Raw genomic sequence first — 20,702 nt, 5'->3', positions numbered from 1 at the left:
ATTCCCTACCCACCTGGGCGCTTTGCTTTAAAGACTGAGGATTGCTATTAATGAGAAATGAAAGCAAATGTTGACCGCCAGCTAAACCCAGCCGCCTCCCCCTGTGCAAACAGCTGGGCGCAATTCGCAAGACTGCAAGTGCTCAAGAGATGCTGGCAGCCTCCTGTTTGAAATGCAGGCTTCATAACCCCTGGAGCAAGCTTGGAATAATCATTCCCTTGTGCATGACGCCTTGCTTCCAAGTCTGTGGCGGGTGATGCTTTTCTTGGCGCTGCAGGAAGCAGCTGGGATGTGCCTTATTTACTCTTGATGCGTTTTTACCCCAATGCCTCCCAAGTGAGCAGGGACGGGTAACAAGGGTTTGGGCACTTTGCTGCGGAGACCACAGCACACAGGGTTAGTTCCACAGGTTTGCGCACCATGTGTTCTGCTCTCCGGTTACCACTTAGCAACACAGAAAGCCCCCTTATACAGACTGTTGGTCCATCTAGCACTGTAAAGCGGTACCTCTGGTTACGAACTTAATTTGTTCCGGAGGTCCATTTTTGTTGTTGTTGTTGTTGTTGTTGTTGTTGTTTGTTAAATCGTTTTTATTAATTTTCCAAAAAACAACACATCCGATTAACATATCAAATCATAATCCAATTAAAATAAAAAACTAAAATAAAAAAGACCAAATAATCATCCAAATTATAATTTTTAAACTCTAATTAAACTCTAATTTCTAAACTCTCTTTAGCATCAGGGCAACTCACCTGTACTGCAGCCGCTGTCCGTCGGAGCCATAATCCCGATAGATCTCGTATTCCTTCTCGAAAACTCCGGGAGGGGAGGAACTGCAAGAGGACACAAGAAGAAACGAGGCTGTGAGGAACAAAGAGGGTGGGGCCCAGCACAGACATACACCCCCCCCAAAAGAAATACTCCGCTTGGAAGCTTGCCAGTGAGGATTGTGTAGCAATGGAAGCCCCATCTAGCAAACTGGGGATGGTAAACCTTTTCTAGACCAAGAACCAGACCATCTTGGGGTTGCAAGCCAGCAGTGCCTGGGGACAGATGCAAAAGCAGGTGCAGCAATGAATATAAAGCAATGAATGTGCTTGCGAAACGTGGACCACTTATAAATGCCATCTCCAACTCCTCGAAAGATTCCATCAAGGGTGTCTCCGAAAACATATAACTTGGGAAGACAGGAGAACTAATGCCAGTGTACTGGAAGAAGCTAATATTACCAGTGTCGAAGCAATGATTCTTCAACTTGTTGGATGGGTCATGTTGTACGGATACCTGATTATCGTCATCCAACCCAACTACTCTATTCCAAACTTAAAAATGGAAAGCATAATGTTGGTGGTCAACAAAAGAGGTTTAAAGACTCTCTCAAGGCAAATCTTTAAAAATGTACTATAAACACCGACAACTGGGAAACACAGGCCTGCAAGCACTCCAGTTGGAGAACAGGCTTTACCAAAGGTGTCATGGGCTTTGAAGACACTCGAACTCAGGACGCAAGGAAGAAATGTGTTAAGAGGAAGGCACACATGGCAAACCCTCACCGTGATCAACTCCCGCCTGGAAACCTATGTCCCCACTGTGGAAGGACGCGTGGATCCAGAACTGGCCTCCACAGTCACTTATGGACTCACTTTTAAAACCGTGTTCATGGGAGACAATCTTACTTGGCTACGAGTGCCAGAAGAAGAAGAAGAAGAAGAAGAAGAAGAAGAAGAAGAAGAAGAAGAAGAAGAAGAAGAAGAAGGAGAAGAAGAAGTGTTACATAGACTAGGCGGTACACTCAACTCTTCTCTATCCTCCTTCAAGGCAAGCAATAGATTTATTGATTTATTGATCTATTTAAAACATTATAAGGCTACTCTTCATCGCAGAAAGCAAATTCAGAGCAGGTTAAAATCACAACACACTCCATACATTTAAAAAGCTCAGTATAAAACGAAATTGAAAGCAGTTACATTATAAATGAACACCAATACATAAGGAACCTGATTTGACACGAAGCTCCTGCAAAGGCCTGGGTCCATAACCTGGCTGAGCAAAGCAGGCTATTCCCAGTGTGTGGGTGAGTGAATTGGGCTTCAAGGCTTACCTGTGGTTAAAAAAAAACCACACAAAACCCCCGTGTGAATCTGTCTCGTTTCTCACGTGACCGCCAGCGAAATCGCTTCGTTAGCCCCAATCAAGTAATTAGTGTAGCGGTTTTACAGAGCTTCAAAACACATTAATGCATTAAAAAGTACAAAGCAAGAAACTGCACCGGCGAAGATAAAGATCCGCCAGTGGAGGTGTTTGCGTTAATGAGGGAGATTAGGGGATGCTCCCAGAACAAAGAGAGAGAAACGAGTTGTCCTAATGGGATGGATATTTTTAAAAGGAGAGAAAAAAGAAGTGGCAATAAAAAATTAGCTCTGACAGAAGCTTAATTTTAATGAGGCTTGCGAGCTTTAGATTTACAACTCGCAAGGGCGCTGCAAAGGAAATCACTTAGCCCCTTTCCTTTCTCTCTCCTGCGCGCATGCAAATCCTGGGTCCCTGTGCCTCCATGGAGACACATGTGCGACTTCCATGGCCAGCAATTGCGCCAGCAAAAGCAGGAGTGATGTCATGGCCTGGCTGAACACAGAGGAACGGTGGCAGGAACCAGCTGGGGTGGGATGACCATGAGTGGTCAGAGGGAGAAGATTGGAGAAAGGAGGTGTTGGAAGTTGAAGAAGCAACAGGACTTGGTGAGTTGGGAGAGTCGGTGGCAGAGAGCAGTGCAGAATCAGAGGCAGAAGATGAAGCAGGAGAGTCGGAGGAAGGAGGTCAAGAGGAAGAGATCAGAGGTACCAAAATCCCAAAGGAGCAGAAGGGACTCTTTATGTACGCAACGACAGCCGCACGGATGCTACTAGCCCAGAGATGAAAAGAAGATAAAGTCCCTACTGGAGAGGAAGGGCAAACTAAGCTGCTGGCTTATGCCGAAATGGCAAAACTGACTGGAAAGCTCAGGAACCAAGAAGACCAAAACTTCAACAAAGAATGGGGGAAATTCATAATTTACTTGAGAGACCACTCTAAGCAGATGGAAACATTAGCAGGATTGTAATAACACCTGTAATGTAGAAGATATTATGGACAACAAAATGGAGAGACGTATAATTTGGATGATGAAATAATATGCCGTTGAAAAGGTTTATAATAGGAGGGGAAGGTGGGAAGTCTAGAGATTCGGGGGAAATCTTGAAATATGGATATGCATTTTGTATTGTTACAATTTTATATCTGTAAAACCAAATAAAAATTATTTCCAAAAAGAGAGAGGAGGAGATGAGTTTTGGATGCTTTAGTTCATCATCATCATCAAACCTTTTATTGGCATTACATACATACATCCAAAACAAATCAATACAGAATTACCACTTCCCCAGTGGCACAAAACATTTGCTAAAAGAAAGGAGGCAGAGCAGTCTATCGTCACATCTCTTGGTCTCCAGGGAGATCAGACGTCTGCAGTGTATTTCGACGACAAAAAACCAAATAGAGATATTTAGCCACTAACTTGGTGAGCTCCTGATCATTCCCCAGTAATAGAAAATGTATGACCTCCGACTCTAGTTTCCATTTGGGGATATAGAGTTGATCTAGAAATTGCTGACGGAGATCAGCATATAGTTTACAACTGAGAACCATATGTGTAAGTGTTTCCACCAGGTGGTCTTCACAAGGGCAAGTTCTTTCTCCTTCCACCCTGCCTGAGAACCTTCCCCAAAGGAGGTCTGATGGATTTGAATTAAACCTAGCCAGCGAAAATGCCCTTCTTTCTTGAGGATGCTTTAGTTGAGATTCCTGCATTGCAGGGGGTTCGGGCTAGATGACCTGTGGGGTACCTTCCAACTTTAGGATTCTATGAGTCAGGCTGATACAGAATCACGGGTGTCTCCCCTTTCCCCTCGTCTCCCAGAACCAGAAGAGGCATGAAAAGGGCAGAGGAGAGGTTGACGTCATGGAGGCTCAGTCTCTGATTGCTTGGGAAGAATCCTGGAGAGGAGGGGACTTAAGACGGCTTTGTGGAGGAAGGGACTTTTACAGTAGTTTTCCATGTATAATGCGCCCCTGTGTATAAAATGACCCCTATTTGGGGGGGCAGGACGCGGGGGGCGCTGTGGGTAAAAGCCTCAGTGCCTAGGACTTGCCAATCAAAAGGTCGGTGGTTCGAATCCCCGCGGCGGGGTGCGCTCCCATTGCTCAGTCCCAGCGCCTGCCAACCTAGCAGTTTGAAAGCACCCCCGGGTGCGAGTAGATAAATAGGGACCACTTACTGGCGGGAAGGTAAACAGCGTTTCCGTGTGTTGCGCTGGCTCGCCAGATGCAGCTTTGTCACGCTGGCCACGTGACCCGGAAGTGTCTCCGGACAGCGCTGGCTCCCGGCCTCTTGAGTGAGATGGGCGCACAACCCTAGAGTCGGACACGACTGGCCCGTATGGGCAGGGGTACCTTTACCTTATTTTGGGGGGACTCAAATTTAAGAAAATGGGAGGAGGATTGTGCAGAGTTGTTGAGCTGTTTGGGGGGAGGGTTGCCAAACAAACGCTGACAATCACTTGCTCGCCAACATGCGCATGCCCGCTCACCAACAGCAGACGACAATCGCACGCCCGATTGCCAAAGCGGCAGCCAATCCACAGCAACCTTTGCCACAGCAACCAATCACCCACCCAATTACCGCAGCAGCAGCAGCAAATCCAAAGGAGCACTTGACACAGCCACCAATCACCCACAAAATCGCCGCTGACAAGCTCCTACTCGCGGCTGCAACCAAACACTCGTCACCCAACGCACTATCCGTGTATAGGACGCCCCCGTTTTTTAACATTATTTTAGAGTAAATAAGCCTCGTCTTATACACGGAAAAGTATGGTACTTTCTGATCCATGCAGCAAGACTATGGGTAGGCAAACTAAGGCCCGGGGACCAGATCTGGCCCAATCGCCTTCTAAATCCAGCCCGCGGATTGTCCGGGAATCAGCGTGTTTTTACATGAGAAGAATGTGTCCTTTTATTTAAAATGCATCTCTGGGTTATTTGTGGGGCATAGGAATTCGTTCATTATTTTTTTCCAAAATATAGTCTGGCCCTCCACAAGGTCTGAGGGACAGTGGACCGGCCCCCTGCTGAAAAGTTTGCTGGCCCCTGAGCAAGACCTACTGGGATGAGCTGCTCATTAGGCCTGGCACTCCAACAAGTCTGTGCAGGTTGCGTTCTTGCTAATGAAGAGTTAACTCCGCAGAGTGTGATTTACTGCTGGCTTGCTCCTGTCGGGTGGGGAACCTGTGTGTTTCAGCTCGAGGGCCACATTTCCTTCCAGGAGACCTTCTGAGGGCCATGGGCCAGTGACGCTGAGGGCCAGAGGCAAAACTGGGTGGAACAACTAAAGAATTTTTTGACGTAGCCTACTTTCTCCACACATTCACACTCCTTTCTCTATCCTTCGGCTGCCCAGCCAGCCAAGAGGTAACAGCTAGTGTCTGAGGGCATATTCCTGCAGGTAAAAATGCTAAGCTGGATCGTGTCGGGGGGGGGGAGCAGCAACAAATTGGCTGCACAATATAAAAATATTTTTATTAATCATTTTTAAAAGCCAGCTGTGTGTAATATAAACCCCGATGGATGGTAGCGACGGACAGGGTTTTATGCTTTGCATCCATTCAGACATTTTATTAGCTTTTTATGGCTTTTAAATCAGATCACTACTCACTCAGCCTTATCCACGGGAGCTGAGCAGGCTTTGGGTGGGTGGGTGGGATTATTAATAAACTTTTCCATGTTTTCTAGCACATCCTCTCAACCTGTGTGCAGGCTCCCCGCATAATAACATCTGCCTCCGCAGGAGCAGATCTGAAATTATTTGGGGGGACACCGTGTCGGAAGCTCAGCCACACAGATTCTATCACTGAGCCGGATATTAGATTCTTGCAGCTTCTACCCATCGTACAGCACAAGAAAAGGGGGGGGGACATGATGGAGGTATTTAAAACCATGAATGGAGGGGGGGGACTCGTTCCCTCGCAATGTTAGGACCTGACGGGGGTCATCTAACAAATCTGAAATTTCTGAGTTACAGGGCACAGAAAAGGAGTGAATTGCATTACGCATGCAGTTAAATCTCTGGAATTCCCTATGAATCTACGATTCTGTTATTCTACCACAAGGCGTAGCGACAAGCTACCAACTTGGTTGGCTTTAAAGGGGGGGCAGCTTGGAAACATTTGTAGAGTATAAGCCCACCAGTGCCTACTAGCCTCCAAGGTTGTGCAAGGTTGAGGCAGAAATGTTTTTTTATATATTGGGTAGCGCTGTGGTCTAAACCACTGAGCCTCTTGGGCTTGCCGATCAGAAGGTTGGCGGTTCGAATCCCCGCGACAGGGTGAGCTCCCGTTGCTCGGTCCCAGCTCCTGCCAACCTAGCAGTTCGAAAGCACGTCAAAGTGCAAGTAGATAAATAGGTACCACTCCGGCAGGAAGGTAAACGGTGTTTCCGTGCGCTGCTCTAGAAGACATCTGGAGGCAGCCCTGTTTAGGGAAGCTTTTAATGGTTGATGTTTTTCCAGTGGTTTTTATGTGTCGGGAGCCGCCCAGAGTGGCTGGGGAAATCCAGCCAGATGGGCGGGGTATAAATAATAAGTTTTTGTTGTGGTTGTTGTTGTTATTAGTCATGAGTCTTGTTTCATTTCCACGAGACCAGACGGCAGGTCCTTAAAAAACGCTTCCCTTGAAATGGAAAAGGGGCCCTAAAAGAGCTCGACTGTGTGCGGATCACAAGCAGGAAAGCCAAGGAGCTGAACAGGGTTGCAGCTGTATATACAGTTTCGTATTTTTAAAAAAGCAGGACCCTGTTGAAACCACAGCATATTAGAAATGTAGAGTTGGAAGTGATTCCTAATGGTCATTGAGTCCAGACCATCCAACCTCTGCTTAAAAACCTCCAAGGAAGAAAAGTCCATCGTCTTCCAAGGTCCTCCGTTCCACTGCCAAACAGCTCTTACTGTCAGAAAGTTCTTCCTGATGTTTCGCCGGAATCTCCTTCCTTGTAACGTGAAGCCATGGGTTCGTGTCCTGCCCTCAAGAACAGGAGAAAACTAGCTTGCTCCATCTTCCACATAACAGCCCTTGAGATATTTGGAGATGGCTCTCCTGTCTCCTCTTGGTCTCCTCTTTTCCAGGCTAAACCTACCCAGCTCCTTCAACCGTTCCTCATCAGGCTTGGTTTCCAGCCCCTTGATCATCTTGGTTGCCCTCCTCTGCACACCTTCCAGCTTGTCAATAACCTTCTTTAACTGTGGCGCCCAGAACTGGACACAGGAATCCAGTTGGGCTTTAACCAAGGCAGAATATTACTTTCCTCGATTTAGTAATGCTGCACATTTGTTCTTTAAAATAATAATAATTTTTATTGAATGATTTTATGTTACAAAAAACATTACAACCATACTACCACAAAATATAATTGAGAAATAAAAATTACATACATCAATATTTTGTTTGTTATTTACCGTCTTATTTCCATTCCATACAAAACACACACCAGCACACACAAAGAAAATAATAATGAAAATAAATATTTCCCCCCTTTTATCTTACAAAATCTTTTCTTCAATTTAGACTTCCTGTCAAGTCCCTTCACATGTTTTATCTTACAATTGAATGTACACAAAGCAATAAACCTTTCTATATAAACTTTCCAATACATTCAGAAAACATAATAAATCCTTAATTGTTATCCACCTCCTTTACTTCCTTTGTCACTCGAACGCTAGCACGGAGTCAAACCTATTATTGCATTTTTGAAGGTATCTTCTATAACCATCCCATTTTCTCACAAATTTTTGCTTTGAGTTTCCTCTGAGTTTGCTGGTCAATTGAGCCATCTCCACAAATTCCCGTAATTGAATTTGCCAATTTGTTGTTTTTGGAGCCTCCTGGTCTTCCCATCCCTTGGCCACAAATGCTGCACATTTGTTCTACGGCACGTGGAAATCTACCCCTGCTTTCCCCGATGGATGATTCCACCCCCGGGAACGCTGGTTGTCACCTTCTTCGGTGCTGAGCTTTGACAGGTATTGTGCTTCCGAAAGCAAACATGCTAAAGAGGTTTGGACAGGGATGGATGGAGGCAGGAGTGGGAAAGCACACAAAAAACACCTCGCAGTGACAGGAACCTGCAATAAGGCAAAGTGATCGCTCAGCCTGAGAGCCCAGCCGGAGGCAAGCCGCTGGTTCTTCTCCTGGGAGGTGGGTAGATATATATGTCAGTCTCCTCAATAGGAATCAACACCCTGAAGATCTGATGGCTGCTAATCCTTGACCTTTTAAATCAGCCTTTGCCAGCCAGGCACCCTCCAGAACTTGAACTCCCAATTGGGGCCAGTAGCCCAAACAGCGCTGTGGGTTAAACCACAGAGCCTTGGACTTGCCAATCAGAAGGTCGGTGGTTCGAATCCCCGTGACGGGGTGAGCTCCCATTGCTCGGTCCCTGCTCCTGCCAACCTAGCAGTTCGAAAGCACGTCAAAGTGCAAGTAGATAAATAGGTACCACTCTGGGGGGAAGGTAAACGGCGTTTCCGTGCGCTGATCTGGTTCACCAGAAGCGGCTTAGTCCTGCTGGCCACATGACCCGGAAGCTGTACGCTGGTTCCCTCGGCCAATAAAGCGAGATGAGCGCCGAAACCCCAGAGTCCTCTGCGACTGGAACTAATGGTCGGGGTCCCTTTACCTTTTAGCCCAAACAGGGAGTAAGTTAGCTCACAAGGTTTACAGTGAAACCTCAAAGTGGCTTATGCACTTTGTTTTATATCTTTTTCCATATATTCCATTTATTTATTATACACAAGTATCATTCAGTTCTGCTAGGAACTGAATTTTTATTTTTATACTATACTGATTATTTTTATTTTTATACTATATTTTATACTGAATTTTATTTTTATACTATAGTCTTATGTATTCCTTAAACCATTAAAACCAGCAACTATTAAGGATATTGAGAAATCAGGGGCTGGTGGTTTTAGCTGAGGCTGAGCGGCCTGTTTCTCTCTCTCTGCTGAAGCTCTGACAAAATTGCCACTGACTCCACTACAGGGCCAAAAATCCATCTTTCTCACGCGCAGGGGCAGCTGCTGCAGTCAGTGTGGACACAAAAAGAAGGTGGAGGTGCAATAAAATGTTGCAGCGCGCTCCTCGCACATTTAGCTAAATAGTCTTTAAATTTCTTCCATTCCTCTTGGTACTCCTCCTCCTTCTGGTCACAGACTCTTCCGGTCAGGTCGGCTAGCTCCGAAAAATCCATCATCTTCACCTGCCATTCTTCCACTGTTGGTACTTCTTGTGATTTCCAATTTTTGGCCAGCAAAATTCTAACAGCAGTTGTGGCATACAAACCAAATGTGCCATATATTGCTGCAAGTGTTACTAACCTTCAGCAGAACGCCCTTGACCCCCTCCCACTGCCGCCCCCACCCACGAACCGCTCGGCCACATCCCTTCCTTCCCCCAAACCCCCAGCCATGGCAGCTGATCTCCAAGATCTTCGCTGGAGAGAGGCTTGTCAATTGGCTTTCCAGACACCGCTTGGCAGCTTGCCCGGGAGAAGGAAAACAGCCCGACATGTTTGAGCAAGTGGTACGGACCATGCTTTCTCGGCGGGGAGCCTTGGGAAAGCGGAGGAACAGCAATCTGCTGTCAACAGCAACCCCGGCAGGGCCGAGAACGTGGGGAGGGAAAGGTTCCTTACGCGGCAGCGCTTTCAGAAATCTTCATTATTCCCCTCCTGCACCCCAAGAAGCCTGACGGATTTGCCAGCATGAAATGGAAGCTCTGGGGATAAGCTGGGAAGGATCCCTGAAACAGCAGCAGCACCATCAGCCTCAGTTACAAACCGTTCCTGGTTTTGTCTCTTTGATGTCAAATTGCTTCAGCCGTGGTGAGACGGCAAAGCAAAGCCCAAAAATAAAAAAGACCTCCGCCATTAGCCTCCAGTTCATCACAGGCGCTCTGATCTCCTCCAACTGTGGAGCTTCAGAGAGCCGAAGATCAAAACAGAGGGCAGGCGCGGTCACAACCCCCTCCCCAAAACGCAGGATGGAAGACCCCACCTGGGGCGTGGGGACTACAGTAGGATGAAAAGCTCAGCAAGAGACAAGGAGGTTCAGCACAGCCCTGCTAATCGGCCATCTTCTGCTCCTGGGAGGGGAAAAAGGGGGTGACAAGAGGGGACAGGGATGTATAAGAAGCTGCCGAATGCCGAGCCAGACCATTACAGGATCAAAGAATTGCGGAGGTGGAAGGGACCCGCGAGGGTCATCTAGTCCAACAATCACAGCTACAGAATCTCTGGCAGGTGACCCTCCAAACTCCGTTTAAAAGCCTCCAAGGAAAGTGATTCACCACCTTCTGGGGTCATCCGTTCTGCTGTCAAACAGCTCTTGCTCTCAGAAAGTTCTTAATGGACTACTGCAATGCGCTCTACGTGGGGCTACCTTTGAAGGTGACTCGGAAACTGCAATTAATCCAGAATGCGGCAACCAGACTGGTGACTGGGAGCGGCTGCCGAGACCACGTAACACCAGTACTGAAAGATCTTCATTGGCTCCCAGGACGTTTCCAGGCACAATTCAAAGTGTTGGTGCTGACCTTGAAAGCCCTAAACGGCCTCAAAGGCCCAGTAGACCTGAAGGAGCGTCTCCACCCCCATTATCTAACCTGGACCCTGAGGTAAAGCACCAAGGGCCTTCTGGTGGTTCCCTCACTGTGAAAAGCAAGGTTACAGGGAACCAGGCAGAAGGCCTTCTCGGTGGTGGCGCCTGCCCTGTGGAATGCCCTCCCAGCAGATGTCAAGGCAATAAACAACTATTTTACTTTTAAAAGACAACAGAAGGCGGCCCTGTTTAGGGAAGTTGTTAATGTCTGACGCTGTATTGTTTTTAACATACTGGGCCAAGGCCGTTTAGGGCTTTAAAGGTCAGCACCAACACTTTGAATTGTGCTCGGAAACGTACTGGGAGCCAATGCAGATCTCTCAGGACCGGTGTTATGTGGTCTTGGCGGCCGCCCCCAGTCACCAGTCTAGCTGCCGCATTCTGGATTAATTGCAGTTTCTGAGTCACCTTCAAAGGTAGCCCCACGTAGAGCGCATTGCAGTAGTCCAAGCGGGAGATAACTAGAGCATGCACCACTCTGGCGAGACAGTCTGTGGGCAGGGAGGGTCTCATCCTGCGTACCACATGGAGCTGGTAAACAGCTGCCCTGAACACAGAATTGACCTGTGCCTCCATGGACAGCTGTAAACGACATGCAGCCAGTGGCTAAACAGATGGATCTCCTCTTTCCTGTATCGCTGCCGAAGGGCTCACCACACAACCCTCACCTCCTCTTTCAGGACTCCAGGGAGACAAGAGCACTGAAGGTCTTGGCGCCAACAGTGAAATTTGGGGCAAACTTGCCAATAAGGAAAATCTTGCAGCAAGAAATCAGGAGACGGGAGGGGGAGGGGAAAAACGACAACAACAGGACAAGCAGTAAGAAAAAGCACCCTGGAAAAAGTCAAGGACCTGCATCACGTCAAAAGAAGTGACAAAATGGGCCTTTTGTGAGAAAGGGAGGAAGCAATTAACTCCCAGGATGTGCCGGGATTGCAAGGGCCTCTTTGTTGGCACCTGCAGGAGGGAGAAAATAGTTATGTCACCGCTGATGGGTGTCAGAGAATGAAAAGCCATCCCAGGGAGGTCGGTGAGGCAGGAGGGAGGAGAGGAGGAATGAAGAGCCTGTTGGAAGTTGGAGGAGGAGAGAAGAAGACGCAAGTGAGGCTGCCTGGGGAGTCCTTGGCGCCAAGTTGGTGCCCTCCAGGTGTTTTGGACTACAACTCCCATCAGCCCCCATGGCCATAATGATAAGATTTGATGAATGTTGTTGTTTAGTCGTTTAGTCGTGTCCGACTCTTCGTGGCCCCCTGGACCAGAGCACGCCAGGCACTCCTGTCTTCCACTGCCTCCCACAGTTTAGTCAAACTCATGCTGGTAGCTTCGAGAACACTGTCCCACTATCTCGTCCTCTGTCGTCCCCTTCTCCTTGTACCCTCCATCTTTCCCAACATCAGGGTCTTTTCCAGGGAGTCTTCTCTTCTCCTGAGGTGGCCAAAGTATTGGAGCCTCAGTTTCAGGATCTGTCCTTCCAGTGAGCACTCAGGGCTGATTTCCTTCAGAATGGGTAGGTTTGATCTTCTTGCAGTCCATGGGACTCTCAAGTTCTCCTCCAGCACCAGAATTCAAAATCATCCATACTTCCGCGATCAGCCTTCTTGATGGTCCAGCTCTCACTTCCATACACCACTACTAGGAAAACCAGAGCTTTTACTATATTTGATGAATACTCCTCCTTTATTTTAGCAAATGTTTTGTGCCACTGGGGAATAATCCTGTATTGATTTGTTTTGGATGTTTGTATGTGATGCCAGGGACGCGGGTGGCGCTGTGGGTAAAACCTCAGCGCCTAGGACTTGCCGATCGCATGGTCGGCGGTTCGAATCCCCGCGGCGGGGTGCGCTCCCGTTGCTCGGTCCCAGCGCCTGCCAACCTAGCAGTTCAAAAGCACCCCCGGGTACAAGTAGATAAATAGGGAGAAGAGAAGACTCCCTGGAGAAGACCCTGATGTTGGGAAAGATGGAGGGCACAAGGAGAAGGGGGCGACAGAGGACGAGATGGTTGGATAGTGTTTTCGAGGTTACCAGCATGAGTTTGACCAAACTGCGGGAGGCAGTGGAGGACAGAGGTGCCTGGTGTTCTCTGATCCATGGGGTCACGAAGAGTCGGACATGACTAAACGACAACACCAGCGGGAAGGTAAACGGCGTTCCATGTGCTGCGCTGGCTCGCCAGATGCAGCTTGTCACGCTGGCCACGTGACCCGGAAGTGTCTGCGGACAGCGCTGGCTCCCGGCCTATAGAGTGAGATGAGCGCACAAGCCCTAGAGTCTGGCAAGACTGGCCCGTACGGGCAGGGGTACCTTTACCTTTTTATGTGATGCCAATAAAAGGTGTGGTGATGATGATGATGATTTGATGAAGTGAAGGGGCCATGAAGGATCGAAGTTGTTGACCTTTTCTAAGGATTTTACCACAGGAAATAAACTGCCACTGGGGCCAGATTAGGCCCCCAAACGGACTTTGGACATGCCTGAAGGGTCCTGAAGAGTCTAAGGGTTTTGAAGCAAAATACGAGCAATAAATGTAGTGGGACATAGTTGAAAGGAGTCAGTAAATCACCAAATCTGTTCCTTTTATCCACAGAAAGGGATGCAAACACCATGCTCAGAAATCCAGCCATGCATCTTCTGACTTGCATCTCAAGCAGGGATCAGGTGCACAGCAAAAACAGCTCTCAGAGCAAAGCCTCCAGGTGCATCCATGTCATAAACCGGCACACTTATGTCAGGGCTCAGCCCCAAACTTTGCACACAGTCTTTGCTAAGTTAACAGAGTGTCTCTGGACATAAAGAGAGCATCTTTTCCCCTCTCACCAAATAAATACAGTTTGCCCACCAGCACCCTAGGCACGCACAAGCGCCCAGCAGGAATGACTTTTCTGTAATTTACATCTAAGCATGGCAGTCCCCCTGCTACAGCACCTCTTTTTATAAGCCAGGCAACGCCTAGGAGCAGGTGGGGGAAAAGAAGCAACTGCCAATAATTTACTTCTTTGCACAGCAGGTAAACTGTGGAACTCACCGCTGCAGGAGGCAGTGATGGCCAAACCCAGGTGGCTTTAAAAAGGGATTGGTCAAATTCATGGGGGAGGAGAGGGATGTTGATGGCCACTAGCCACAACGGCTGGAGGCAGAAATGTTTCTGAATGCCAGTTGCTGGAAACCACGGGTCTTGTGTTTGAATCCTGCTTCCGGGTTTCCCAACAGAGGCATCTGTTTGGCCACTGTGAGAACACGAGGCTGGACTAGATGGGCCATTGGCCTGACCCAGCGGACCACGGCAGAGGGCGCACTAAACACCGAAGTTTGCAAACTCCTTGACACGGCAGAATCCGAACCTGAGACTTCCTGGTTCATTGCTCAGTGAGACAGTGGCCTCTCACATGCCGCAGATCCTTCAGCGCAGCCTTAATCCTTTTATTTTTGCATCTGAATAATTGACCACTCTCCTTTTCATCATCTCCTCTTTTATTTCTCTCTACATCAAGTGATGATTAGAGAAGCCTCCTGGGCTTCGTCTCCCGGCTCGGCCTTCCCTACTGGATCAGGCCATTGGCCCATGTAGCCCAGAATCCTGTTCTCACAGTCACCAAACAGATGCCCCAATGAGAAACTAGCAAGCAGGATTCGAACACAAGAGCAACTCTCCCCTCCTGAGGTTTCCAGCAACTGGGATTCACAGATTGCTGCCTCCAACTGTGGAGGCAGAGAGTAGTCATCTTGGCTACTTTCCCTCTCCTCCTCTTTTAAGGCCATCTAAGTGTTAGGATATAGTTCCATTCCACCTTTAGAACAGATATGTGGATTGTTGTATGTCACATGTCTGTTTACTTAGAATCATAGAATCATAGAATCATAGAGTTGGAAGAGACCACAAGGGCCATCGAGTCCAACCCCCTGCCAAGCAGGAAACACCATCAGAGCACTCCTGACATATGGTTGTCAAGCCTCTGCTTAAAGACCTCCAAAGAAGGAGACTCCACCACACTCCTTGGCAGCAAATTCCACTGTCAAACAGCTCTTACTGTCAGGAAGTTCTTCCTAATGTTTAGGTGGAATCTTCTTTCCTGCAGTTTGGATCCATTGCTCCGTGTCCGCTTCTCTGGAGCAGCAGAAAACAGCCTTTCTCCCTCCTCTATGTGACCTCCTTTTATATATTTGAACATGGCTATCATATCACCCCTTAACCTCCTCTTCTCCAGGCTAAACATGCCCAGCTCCCTTAGCCGTTCCTCATAAGGCATCGTTTCCAGGCCTTTGACCATTTTGGTTGCCCTCCTCTGGACACGTTCCAGTTTGTCAGTGTCCTTCTTGAACTGTGGTGCCCAGAACTGGACACAGTACTCCAGGTGAGGTCTGACCAGAGCAGAATACAGTGGCACTATTATTTCCCTTGATCTAGATGCTATACTCCTATTGATGCAGCCCAGAATTGCATTGGCTTTTTTAGCATTGGCTTTTTTAGCTTCCAGCACAGTCTGCTGGGAACTTCCGTTGTATATTGCTTTTGCTATACTGCTGTTTTGCTTGGACATGAAGGGAAGGAGACATGTTTTTCTTTTGTCCTGCTGCTAAATAAAATGCTGTAAATATGCTTACACATGTCTCTGTCCGCCACTTCCATTGTGAAAAGTTATTCAGTCTGCTGATTAGAGTGCGCTCAGTCTCTAAAGGTTTCAGAGGCTCCAGTCGCTGATTGATGCTGTTCCGAGAACCGGAGTTCGCCCGGCTGCCAGCTGGTGGCTGGAGCCAGCCAGGGGCCTGCCAAATACCCCCATCTCCCTAGACGCATCCCAACACTAGGTTGGGGCCATCCCTGCCTCCTGTGGCAGGGAGGTCCACAGAACCACACCAAGGGCATTTCTGTGCTCTTCTCAACAATACAGAAGTTGGAGGAAACCAAAACGAGAAAGGAAAAGAGGGAGGGGGCCAAAATGAGGCTCTCACAGCCCAGCGCAGCAAGCAAGAACTGACGTTGATTATGAGATGTTCAGTTTCATGTATCCCCCGCTCCCAAAACATGTCGTCTGTGCCCCAGCCTCATCTATCTGCGAGGCTGCTGTGGCGAGGAGGGACAAATTAAAGTATAACTGCAAACGCGAGCTGAAAGGGGCATCAGGAAATAACGAACCTTTCCTCCCAACTTGGTGCTCCCTATGGCTGTTTTGGACTCCATCTCCCATCAACCCCAGCTGTAAACAGAGACGGAGAAAGGGGGAGAGCGGGGAACCTTTTGCATGTTCCTTCTTTTTTCCCCTTGTAATTTCCCCCGGGTTTAATTTGCTTCCAGCCATGTGGCCGAGAGACGCTGACCTTAGTTCTGAACTTGGCTAAGGAGCAATTAGGAGAGAGAGATCTCCGCTGAAAGTTGCTGAGCCAAGAGCCACGGCCGCCTGGCACAGAAATGGAAGAGGCTGGAATCTTGTACCAAAAGTGGGGCTTTGAATTCATTGAGTGTGACAGGAGCTGGGGTGGTTTATTTTGGAGTTTTTCAGTCCTCTGAACACCAAAGGCTATACTTCTTAGAATTTCCAAGCTAGAAAAAAACAAACAAATTACACCGTCTGGCATTCCAGAAACTGCGGAGAATGTTCTCTGGCACTCAGAAACAAAAGCTTAGGCAGACAAATGATACGTGATGAAATTATAATGCTTATTTTCCTCCGCGTTGAGTAGGTGCAGCTGCAGGCTGTGCTAAACACTCTCATAAACGTAATAATCCGACAGCCAAATTAAAAGGCAGACCTGCGCTGCAAACACACCTCCTGGAACCGGAAGGGGAGGAATCAAGAAAAGGCTTCGGCAGCTGATCCGCTCATCAAGACGCTATCATGGCTATCAAAAATCAATTTTCAATTTGCAGCTGCCGCATCCTTTAGCTTATCCCCCCCTGGGCTCCACAGGGCGGCCAGAAGCCAAGGGCATTTCCTCGACCAAGAGCACCTTGTCCTTCACTTTGGGTGCCTCCGAACCATCACGATTTGTGGAAGTGATTCAAGAGCCTATCAGAAATATAAAGGTAAAGGTAAAGGAACCCCTGACCATTAGGTCCAGTCATGACCGACTCTGGGGTTGCGGCACTCATCTCACTCTACTGGCCGAGGGAGCCGGCGTCCAGCTTCCAGGTCATGTGGCCAGAATGACTAAGCCGCTTCTGGCGAACGAGAGCAGCGCACGGAAATGCCATTTACCTGATGTGCTTTCGAACTGCTAGGTTGGCAGAAGCAGGGACCGAGCAATGGGAGCTCACCCCGTTGCGGGGATTCGAACCGCTGACCTTCTGATCGGCAAGTCCTAGGCTCTGTGGTTTAACCCACAGCGCCACCCACGTCCCTATCAGAAATATACATTTGCGTAATTAAAATGCTCTGTCGCCCCGACACATCCAACTTGCTTGGGGCGGGGGGGGGTGTGTTTTTGCAGTGAGGAAGGAGATGGGGACATGCATTGCCAAGTGTGGGGTGAAAGAGTGGGTCACTGGAAAGACCTGTGAACACACAGCGAACAAATCATGGTCGTGTAACCACCCAGCAAGCAAAACGGAACAAATGTGCAACAAAGACCAGGCATAGTCTAACTTCTGCCTTAAGTTTGCTGGATAAAAATCAGGGTGAACGCACCACAAACAGGAAGACTGGAGGAAAAGCCCTAAAAGAAAACTATTTAGGAGACGGAGAAGGCTGATTGCCAAAGAATGGATGCTTTTGAATTCTGGTGCTGGAGGAGACTCTTGAGAGTCCCATGGACTGCAAGAAGATCCAACCTCTCCATTCTGAAGGAAATCAGCCCTGAGTGCTCACTGGGAGGACAGATCCTGAAGCTGAGGCTCCAAGACTTTGGCCATCTCATGAGAAGAGAAGACTCCCTGGAAAAGACCCTGATGTTGGGAAAGATGGAGGGCACAAGGAGAAGGGGAGGACGAGATGGTGGGACAGTGTTCTCAAAGCAGCCAGCATGGGTTTGACCAAACTGCGGGAGGCAGTGGAAGACAGGAGTGCCTGGCGTGCTCTGGTCCATGGGGTCACGAAGAGTCGGACACGACTAAGCGACTAAACAACAACTGACCGCACAGAAGTTCACTTGACCGCTTTGATTAGGGGGACTGGCAGTGTTACAGGTGCCTCATAATATCCGCTCCACGTTTATAAGAGAATCATCTTTTAGCGTGGCAGCCCCTGCACTTTGGAACTGGCTGCCTATGGAGACCAGGAAGGTTCCTTCACGGTATTCTTCTCAGCCCCTGCTAAAAGCATTTTTGTTCAGGCAAGCCTACCCAGGTTTTGGGTTAAGTTTCAATCCATTTCTAGTCCATTGCTATTTCAACCCTTTGTCAAATCATTGTTGTTATTTTTCTTCTTATTATTGTTTTGTTTTTCTGTAAACTGCTTTGAGGTTTTTTCCTACAACCAAGTGGCATAGAAATTTTACGAAATGAATCAAGCACCAGCCACCGCATGAAGTGGGATGTGCCAAAGGAGACCTGTCTCAGTCAAATCCCAAGATGCGCCTTAGAAAGAGGAACAGAGGCCGTTTCAGAGGCAACTCAGAAGGAACTATGACGCAGTGGGGATTTTACAGCGGGGCTGCACCCCTGCAAACACCGCTGCCTTTGCTGCTTCCCGGTTTTTTGCAGGTTGGCCTGACCAGCAGCACCCTGCAGCTGCCCCCAGGCTGGCGTCCTCTGTTCCTACACATCCCAACCATTTGGCACACAGTTAGACCAGATTCTCTGCCAGCGCTGCGCTTGCGCCGGACTGCACCCCTTTCCCCCTGCCCCGCAAGATCAACTTTGCTCCTGCCGGGGGCGCAATGCGCACTTCTTCAGATGTAATTAAGCAATCACGGCAACCCCGCCGGGCACAGGGGAAGACCCCCGCGGAAAGCCACCTGTTGTCTCCTCCAGCTGATCTTTAATTACTACTGACACTGATCGGCTAATTGCTATTATTAATTATATTAATGATCACTGTGCGCCGTCTCAAGCGGATTGCGTGGCTCAGATGCCGTACTCCGGCTCAAATTAGCGAGAAGGAAGTCCTCCTTCCATATCCAGATCACTGTGGCTGCAGCGACCAGGGTTTTTGCAAGCCATTCTTTCTCAGTCGCCTCCGGAAAGCCACTCCAGCTTTTGTGTCTTACCACAGCCTGCTCTGAGGAAGCTCTCCTTGCCTGGGCAGGATTATTGGTCCACAAGCCATCTGCAAACAAGGCAGGTACCAGAAGCAGTCAGAGCTGTGATGCACCAGCCTGCATCAACTGAGAACAGGAAAACAACCATCACCTCTTCCTTGTGTATTTCAGGAAACTGCTGCAGCCTGCAAAAGGGGGAGGCGGTGTGAGGAGGGAGCAGGGCCATCTGCGCAGCAGATTAAAGTCTCCTGCCTGCATTCCAGTTAGCTTTGCACTGCCTCAGAGAGAAGGCCCGCTTCTGCAAAACAGGGGACCCTGGCGTCTTGGATCCCACTAGAGAATAAATGAATGAATGAATGAATGAATGAATCTTTATTTGCGTCAGCCATCGGCCATAGCAATAAAACCGCAATACAATATACAACGAATAGAAGTAAAAAGTCAATTATATAAAATAGATTTCAGGGTTTTGAATCAACAGTCGCATAGTGGATCTTATTCTGATTCCCCTGCTAAAAACCTTGCAACCTTTGCTGTCACCTGCTCATCTTGATCTGCCAAGAGAAAGGACGCCATGGCAATGTCTGGGTGACCCGGAATGTACAACAAAAGAGGGGTGATAACCTCATTCCTCGAGTCTTTAAAAGAGTGCAAGTCAGAAGGGCACGTGGCACCGATTCGTTACTATCCCACTAGAGAGATGCTGGTGAAAATCCTCGCAGGATGGAGATTCCAGGAAGGACAGGAGGGAGGCGGGGGGGGGGGGAGTAGGAAAGACTAGGAAAGGTTTGGGGGAGGCCCAGAAGCTCACAAGGGAAGGAAGATACAAAGAGAGGGAGCAGGAGAGACAGGCAAGACCTATGGATGCAGAGTCAGACCCCCTTGGTTCATTGTGGCTAGCAGTCTCGTAAGGCAGGGACCATCCAGACATTTGCTGGACCACAACTGCCATCACCCCGACTGCTGGCTGGGGCTGGTGGGAGTTGCAGTCCAAGAACTTCTGCCGGGTCACAAATTCCCCATCAAGCAAACTGCAGAGCAGATCATCATCATCATCAAAATAATCAACATCAAAAAAACGAAGATCATGGCCACTGGTCCCATCACCTCCTGGCAAATAGAAGGGGGAGAAATGGAGGCAGTGAGAGATTTTACTTTCTTGGGCTCCATGATCACTGCAGATGGTGACAGCAGTCACAAAATTAAAAGACGCCTGCTTCTTGGGAGAAGGGCAATGACAGGCCTAGACAGCATCTTGAGAAGTAGAGACATCACCTTGCCAACAAAGGTTCGTATAGTTCAAGCCATGGTTTTCCCAGTAGTGATGTATGGAAGTGAGAGCTGGACCATAAAGAAGGCTGATCGCCGAAGAATGGATGCTTTTGAATTATGGTGCTGGAGGAGACTCTTGAGAGTCCCATGGACTGCAAGAAGATCAAACCTCTCCATTCTGAAGGAAATCAGCCCTGAGTGCTCACTGGAAGGACAGATTGTGAAGCTGAGGCTCCAGTACTTTGGCCACCTCATGAGAAGAGAAGACTCCCTGGAGAAGACCCTGATGTTGGGAAAGATGGAGGGCACAAGGAGAAGGGGGCGACAGAGAACGAGATGGTTGGATAGTGTTTTCGAGGTTACCAGCATGAGTTTGACCAAACTGCGGGAGGCAGTGGAGGACAGAGGTGCCTGGCGTTCTCTGGTCCATGGGGTCACGAAGAGTCGGACACGACTAAACGACTAAACAACAACAAATAATAAAAATAAATAAATAAATAAATAAATAAATAAATAAATAAATAAATAAATAAATAATTTTATTTATACCC

At 48.3% G+C, this 20,702-nt stretch overlaps 1 protein-coding gene across 2 annotated transcripts in view; it reads right to left on the bottom strand.

Moving 5' to 3' along the window:
- The window catches only part of ARHGAP39 (Rho GTPase activating protein 39), a 206,587-nt gene that overhangs the window by 79,417 nt on the left and 106,468 nt on the right, over positions 1-20,702 (bottom strand). For both annotated transcript variants that reach the window (XM_053395131.1, XM_053395132.1), the window contains exon 3: positions 756-836. In XM_053395131.1, the coding sequence (XP_053251106.1) occupies positions 756-836 (81 nt within the window). The remainder of the gene's footprint in view (positions 1-755; positions 837-20,702) is intronic.

The sequence above is a fragment of the Podarcis raffonei genome, chromosome 7 (genome assembly GCF_027172205.1).
Source record: "Podarcis raffonei isolate rPodRaf1 chromosome 7, rPodRaf1.pri, whole genome shotgun sequence".
Lineage (NCBI taxonomy): Eukaryota > Metazoa > Chordata > Lepidosauria > Squamata > Lacertidae > Podarcis > Podarcis raffonei.
The sequence above is the reverse complement of the archived record's forward strand: the minus strand, read 5'-3'. Positions and strand labels throughout refer to the sequence as shown.